General features: G+C 46.4%; 1 protein-coding gene across 1 annotated transcript; it reads right to left on the bottom strand.

The window, feature by feature from the left end:
- Positions 1-4068: 4068 nt before the first annotated feature.
- Positions 4069-5779, bottom strand: sna (snail). Its single transcript, XM_002052127.3, has one exon. The coding sequence runs from the start codon at positions 5625-5627 to the stop codon at positions 4422-4424; it is 1206 nt and encodes a 401-aa protein (XP_002052163.1). The 5' UTR covers positions 5628-5779; the 3' UTR covers positions 4069-4421.
- Positions 5780-7865: the final 2086 nt, after the last annotated feature.

Below are 7865 nucleotides of genomic sequence, written 5' to 3'. Positions count from 1 at the left end.
CAAGGGCAATCAGCGTGGCAAAGTCAGGCCACGATCGCCTCTGCAACTGCTTCGGCAACTGAGGCTGCCTTTGCCGCAGCCTCTGCTGCGGTTACTGTTGTCTTTGGCTCATTGATCATGTCGCCGGCGCGTCCCTGACGATGATGAGCATAGGAAACACAAAACGACATGTCAACTATAACCACCCATCGATCGGACGACGTTTGCAACGACTGTGACTAGCAGCAACAATAACAACAACTGGAAACAACAACAATGTGCAACGACAGCAACAACAACTTGCAACGACAAGTAACAACATTTATCAACGCTTCGCGATCTACAGCAAAGGCAAAAGGCACGATGCATAGCCTTAACAGACCAGCTACGAGAGAGAAAGAGTGTGAGATAGAGAGAGATAGAGAGAAGAGAGAAAGAGAAGGAGAGAAAAAGGAACGCTGAGAGAATACTAGAGATGAGCAAAGGCGCCCGCCTTGGCCAAGTTCCCATCAACACCTTTAATATTTATCACAAACTCTTTTATAAATGGGGTCTTCCTTAAAGCTTATTATAATTCCCTTATAATAATATTTATGTTCTCTTTACGAGATCTGTGGGATATATTGATGTTGATTGATATGTTCAGACAGCCTGTCCTTTTGTAGTCCTATATGAAAATCCGGAATAATATCCACTTATAAAAATATTGATATGCTTTTTATATAGATTATCCAACTCTCATGGAGAAGAACTGCGTACATGATATGATATGATAATAGAAGATTGGTTAAGTTTAAAACAATAGGACATATTTTTTAAATTTAAAGTCGTCTAATATTTTTTGCTAGTGTCTGAATAATTAGGTATTCCCTAATTGATTGCTTATTATTATAAAATAATAATAATAATAATATAGAGTAAACTATAAACACCGCATTGTAAAAAAATTGTTAAAAGCTCTGTACTGTGCGAGGGCTCATCTCTATTGAATGACGCTGGCAACAAGTTGATGGGCCAGGATTGTGACGAGTCTGCGACTGACTCAACGACTTGCACTTAGCGACAACTAACGCCACGCTTGTTGTTGGGTCATGTAACTCGAGGCACAGAACTTGATCGAGCTGGGCCTAGAACCTAATGCGGTCTGTGGATGAGTTTACAGTTAAGGTCGCTCACACTGCCAGGCTGACTGGGCTGGCTGAATGGCTGACTGACTGGCACTGGCTAAGATCAACTGACAGGTTGGCAGCGACTAGTACTTTATGTAGACGGTGCGGTGCGGGCCATGGGTGTCGCATGCTGGCCACGATCGTTCACATTTTGCATATGCCAAAGCCATAAAGCTTACATGCCCGGAGTCTGATGAGCTGCAATATCGGGACAGTTGTCCACGACATGGAGCCGTCAGGCATCGTGGCTGCTCTGTCAGCTGCAATTTCTCCACAGACATTTGATTTAGGCGATGCGATCGTTGACGATCGTCATCTCTCACTTGTCGAGCGGGCCAGATCATATCGGCTGCTCCACATCCGCGCAGCGATTAAGCAATATGTTTTTGGCCTTAACATGACCGCATTTGGCATTTGGCAGCACCAGCACCGGCATCGGCAGCAGCAGCAGCCCCCACATGGGACACCCGCTTCACTGGTTTGGCTTATCTACTGATCTCCATCGTTGGGGGGTTACGAAATCTGAATCCAAATCGAAATCGAACGCGAACGCGAATGCGAATGCGAATCGCGGCGCTGACTTGCGCGAGAGTTACCAAGATTAATGTTGATGCTTTTTCAATTACAACTCTGGCAGCATACAAATTTGGAGTAAAACGTAATCGTCGTAATCTCAGACGTCCTAAACGACGACAACCACGACTCCCAGCTCCAGCTCCAGCCCGGCGTGGCCTGGCCCGGTCTGCCTCTGAGTGACTGCCTAAGTGGCTGCTGTGGCTGTGACTCGTATTCGTATTGCATTTCCTAATGTTTGTTTTGCATGAGCTTTTTGTATTTGTTTTTGTTTTGTTTTGTTATTGTGTGACATGCGCCGCCGCTCACTGATTGCCCCGACTTTGGCCCGATCCCGATCCCGATGCCGATGCCGAAATGCCTCATCCGATCTCCTCCTCTCCATGCCGGCAATTACAAATGCTGCGACTTGTATCATGGCCAGCCATCGATTTGTATGGCAACGACTCGTATGTTGCTTGCAAATTCGATCGCATCTTGTTCCCGATTGACTCGACTCGGGTTGCATTGTCAATTGCAATTTGTTATCTACTCTGCTGCGGAGCAGAGACTTAAATCCAAGTGGATCCGCGCCACAAAGCTGCAGCTTCAGGTGGCTCTAGTTGTTGTTGTAGTTGTTCTTGCTGTTATTGTTGGCCATTCAATCAAAGGATTTGCTGATCGTCTCTGTTTTTGTGTCTTCTGATGGCTCAGCAGTGATTAGCTACGAGTTTTGCGGCGGCAGGACAATGGCAAGCCAAAGCCTAGCAAAAGGATGCCTCAACAATGCGACAACAAAGGCGGCACAGATCATACGGCCAGAAGCCAAAAGAATTGTGCATTCAGTTGTAGGTCAGTAGGTGACACGGCAACAAGGCAGACAACTGGGCGACAGGTATAATACACTCGGAAAAATAAATGTTCATTTAAGTGAAACATTTTTATGAAACATTTAGAAAACAAGTCTATGATTAAAAGTGAATTAAATAGATTACAAATCTGGAAATTACAAATATATCAATATTAATCAAACATTTTAAAATGCACACTTGATAGCTCAGGAAAAAACAAATAAAGTATAGCATACAATCTACATATATTTATATAAGGAAGAGCCACATTTCTTAAGATTTTAGACTTGTGTATACATTTTTTTCAGTGTATCATGCTATGCTTAAATCAGAAACTGACTTCTGTGCATTGGCCGTGTGCTAAAGGTGCGCAAGGTGTTTTCCCATTTCTGTCCTCTCCCCTCCTGCAGTTTTCTACTATTTTTTTTTTGCAATTGCACAAGCGACGCGCTCTGATTACCGCGAAAATAAGAAAGAAAATAGTACTAAAAATGATTGTCCTTTGTTTTGGGTGAATTGTGTGCCAAGGTGTAGTTCTAGGAATGCGTTTTTATTATGTTTTATTTATGGCCGAAAGGTGTTGCCATCGCGCCAAAATGTCACTAATGTTGTCTACCCAACGGAATGCCTTTCAGATTGCCGCTTGGCAGTTGCAGTTGTAATCTGCCAGAAGAAACGTGACTGGTGGAACCTGTGTATGGTTGGGTTCCACTTCTTATCAATACAGACACAGGTAATTATTATAAACGATTTAGTGCCATTTGCATTATCGAGCATTCAGAACAGAAGGTACACAACAAGCGTTGTCCAAATGTGCCCAGATAAGAGCCATTGGCGTTGATATGGCTTAAATGTACTAAAAACTACCGTCTAGAGTTAAGAGTGGAGTGTCTAGTGTCGAGTGTGCTGTGTGTTTACTGTAGATTCTACCGTCTGTCATGTCAATCAGCTAGTTCAAATAGTATTCGATAAGCAGCCGTCGTCGTCTATCACCTGCGACGGGACGCATGCGCCGAGATCCTTTCGGTAAACAATTAAGGCAAAGGATTGCTGCAATGAGAAAAGGACGTGCACAAAACGCAGGAAATGTGCTTCGATAATGTCCTGTGGCAGCTAATTAAATATTTGCGTTTGCCAAAGGTGCAATTTTCTGTGATACGGATTGATGAAATATTAGGGGCGGGTTAAGAGGAAGTCCTTTGAAAGGGAAAGTGGAACCTTCTACTCATTGTTTGCCTTTACCAAAGGTGTATTTTGCTTATGCAGAATTTGATATTGTTATTAATGAGGAAATAGTCGGGCAGGTTTACTGAAATCGAAGACAACTGGCAAATGCTGCAAAATATATTGTACAAATCCCAATGCTATTGAAATATGAGCGAAAGAGCGGAAGAAAGAGAATTTTCACTATAGATGTGCTCGACAATTAGTCTGTGGTAGTTGGAAATAGTTTGCAAAATAAATAAATAATAGTTTGGAACTTCTTTTGTCATGTTTTAAGTTTTATTTTTATAAAAATATATATGGCTTAAAAACTAGCAAAAGATCTTAACATAAACATTTGCTAAACATAATTCATAAATTATACAAGTTCAATAAAAGTTAATAGCTAAATGCTTAAATTTGGTCAAATGCTGTCTGATAAAATGGCAAATGTACAAAAACTTAGGAGCTACAAGTGTTAAAACTGAAATAAATATGATATATTATACTGTCTAAATGTATAGCACCAAAACCGATAAGACCTTATGTTAACTATGAGTTGGGGCTAGATTATTGTCTGTTTGGTTTGGTTGGGTTTAATCCTCGCCAGCGGAATGTGTTTGTGTCTGCTTTGGTTCGTCTTGGTCCTGTGATGAGCAGCGCCAGTCTAGACAATTGTAATGGTGCAATTGGAGCTGGAGTGCTTGTTGAGCAGGGACATGCGCGAGAAAGACTTGTGGCACACCTGGCAGGCGTACTTCTTGACATCTACGTGCGTTTGCTGGTGAGCGCGCAGATTGGAGCGATCGGCGAAGGAGCGCGGGCAGTCGGGGCACTGGAACGGCTTCTCGCCAGTGTGGGTGCGTATGTGACCCTGCAGCAGCCATGGGCGTGAGAAGGCCTTGCCGCAGATGGGGCACTTACAGGGCAGTGTGTGGGTGCGTATATGCATCTTGAGCGCTCCGATTGTGGTATAGAGCTTGCCGCACTCCTCGCACGAATGCTGCTTCTTCTCCTGGTTACACTCGGCGGCTGGGCAGTGGAACTGGCGATGCTTGGACAAGCCCATCGAGGTCGAGTACATCTTCTGGCAGTTGTCGCACTTGTAGCGGTAGTTCTTGGATGCGACCGAGCCACTGCTGTTGTTGTTGTTGCTACTTGTGCCGGAGCTGCTGCTGGCGGCATATGAGTAGGAGGCGATGCTACTGCTGCTGCTGATTTGGCTACCGGCGCTGCTGCTGCGTGCCTCGTCGAAGAGGTGGAACAGCGCTGGCAGCGGAATGTCGTTGCGCACGGAGAGATCCTCCGGCTCGGAGCTTGCATCCGAGCCAGGGCTCGAAGGTGGCGTCATCTGCTGATAGCTGTACACCGAATGCGGCGAGGCCAAAGAACTGGCTGGCGATGGAAACGCGGCGGCATTCAGATGTGGCTGGTAGCTGCTCCACAGCGCTGAGATCGGATTGCAGCCAGCGGCCAGCACAAAGGCCGATTGATACGGATTCGTTGTGTAGCCGGCGGTGGCAGCTGTCAGTCCGCGCATGTGTATATCGGTAGGTTGGTAATCCTGGTTGCTGGGCTCCGCGGGCGGGGATAGCAGTGCGGAGCTGAGCGGCGAACTGGCACGTCGTGGTGTCAGCGGCGACTTCGAGAGATTCAAGACGTATTCACGCTTGGCAGGCAGCTCATAATCCTCTAAATCAATATCGCTGGCCTTGCGCTTGAGTGAAAGATCCTGTGGCTGCTCCTCCTGTATTGGCTGAGCGGGTGCAAACAATGAGCTCTTGGTCAAAGCCAAGGCCTCCGTTTGCGGCAGCTCCTCCACAAAGACGATGGGGCGCTTCTTCAGCGGGCAGCTCTTGTAGTTGGCGGCCATGTCGTTAGTTTTGTTTTGAGTCTGGGTTACGTTTTCCTTGAAGCTGATGATCGTTTTGGTAACGCGTAGTTCCGATACACTAGAGATTGAGAGATCGAGATCGAGGTCGAGAGTGTTGCTTACTCAACGAGCGCTGAGGTTGCTGTGACAGGTCGAGGGCCGAGCGAGCTCTTTTATATGCCCGGCAGCTCTCTCGGGGCTGCTGCTGCCTGCCTGCTGTCTGGCCATTTGGTGGTGGTTCTTCATCAGTTCACACACTAACACATACGCGCAACATCACACACACGCAGAGGCAGGGCGCACGTGTACCTCGCTAGGTAGCATTAACAACAACAACTAACACACACACACGCACACTTTTCCCATACCCTTATTGCGTGTTTCCCATTTGTTGTTCTCTCGTTTGCTTGCCATCTCGCTCGCTCAACCTGGCGCTGTCTACCTGACAGCGTTCTCGGGGAAACACTCGGAGAGTCCCTCGGAACTCAGAAACTCTGAGCATCCAACGCAGGCGCACCCTCAGTTTAGGTGGCAGTTAATGTGCCAAGCTCCCTGGCAGGCGCTACGATCACCACTTAATAACTTATGACAGCTTCTCGCTTACAGTGCGCTCTCGACCTCATCGATGGTTCTCGAGCTTCTCCTGTTTCCCCGCACATCCGTGCTGTAATAACTCGTCAAGACTCCAGCCTCCTCCCCTGTTCGCAAGCACTCAATCTATTGCAGGTATTGTTAGAATCTACGGAATTTGAGTTTCGCTTTCATTTGCCTCGTTTCGCCAGCTCCGAACATTGAGTTTCTATTTTTAGGCGCTGGCATTTTTCACCAGTCAAATTGGATTCCCGGACTCTCCAATGGGGTAGTTTTTGGTAGACATCTGCCACTGCGCTGGTGTTTCAAACGGGGGGAGGCAAATTGAACCTGAGCTGTGCTGGCATTACAATTGACATTGCGCACCTAAGTATAGCTCTTTAAATAGATATGAGGCTTCACAAGATATGTTAGCTCTTGGGTACACTTTTCGCTGACTTATTATTGCTCAGGCTCTAACGATTACTTGGCAGCGCTATCAGGTTCTTCTCCATCTTGTTATGAAATTTCCTCTGCGTATTCCACTTTTGACTTGAGCTTGAGCCTCCTCGCACCACATAAATAACTATCCCACATCCCCTCTTTCACTCTTTGTACACATGATCAAACACTGGAGAGGCTATAGATTTGTTTTGCCCATGTCCTAGTGAAAACAGTCCAGCCCGCATAGCCAAGTTCCCAAAAACATTGAAAACTGATTTCCCAGCCATCGAAAAAACCAAAATGCACGCATTTCCCCATTCCTTGCAGTTTCCCAGGGCAATGTGTGAGAACACAAAAAAAAAACCAAAGCAAATGTAGCAAACCCAAAAGTTTTGATAAACCCAAGCGATGACAAAAAGTACAAATTTCCAAGTGCTAAAATTCCAATTCCCAACGCGATCGCGTTCCCAGACTGACCAATCGCAGGACTCGACTCTCGCCTGGCCATGGGTGTGATGGAAAATGCGGCAAGTAAGCAATCCATATTTCCATTTTGTATTTTCCCTATGATGGATTTTCCTCGTTGCTTCACTTCGCACCGGACAGGCAATCACATACACGCACAAACGTCCGGATGTGGATCAGCATTGGATTTAAAGTAATTTCCCAGCTTATCCAATTACGCAGTCAGCGAAACTCAAGCAAAACAAGCGGCGATTGGCCAATCCACGCCAAGCCGCCTCGCGGGAATTTCTCCCAGCGATGAAGATGCCTCCCGGTCCTACCTGACGGGCGTTCCCGGCTATTTCGGTTATTACGTGTGTTATTCCACACAATTACCATCCATGGCATCTCCAGGCAACTACCTAATGATCACTATGCTAATATCGCCGCGGAATTGCCCGCGGGACAGCGCGAAATAACCCGCGCTCGAAACCACTTCATTCATCAGGCGGAGAAACCCAAATTACTTCTTGAGACTCCTGGCACTTGTCGTCCTGCAATTGTCAAGTACCTGCTGGGATCTGCGTCGTGGCTAGTCCGCTCATTAGCATTGGCTTGGGATTATGGTGTCGTGATGTTTTCACTAGCCGCACTCCATTCATTCAGGCAGCGCGGATGGGAAAACCCTTTGCCCGAGGTACTTTATCTGATTCCGTTAGAATATTCGCAGGTGCGTCCATGGATTTTCTGGTCCTGTTGTATATTTTGCAGACAATGAGC

Source organism: Drosophila virilis, chromosome 4, assembly GCF_030788295.1.
Source record: "Drosophila virilis strain 15010-1051.87 chromosome 4, Dvir_AGI_RSII-ME, whole genome shotgun sequence".
Classification (NCBI taxonomy): Eukaryota; Metazoa; Arthropoda; class Insecta; order Diptera; family Drosophilidae; genus Drosophila; species Drosophila virilis.
This window is presented reverse-complemented; position numbering and strand designations above follow the sequence as displayed.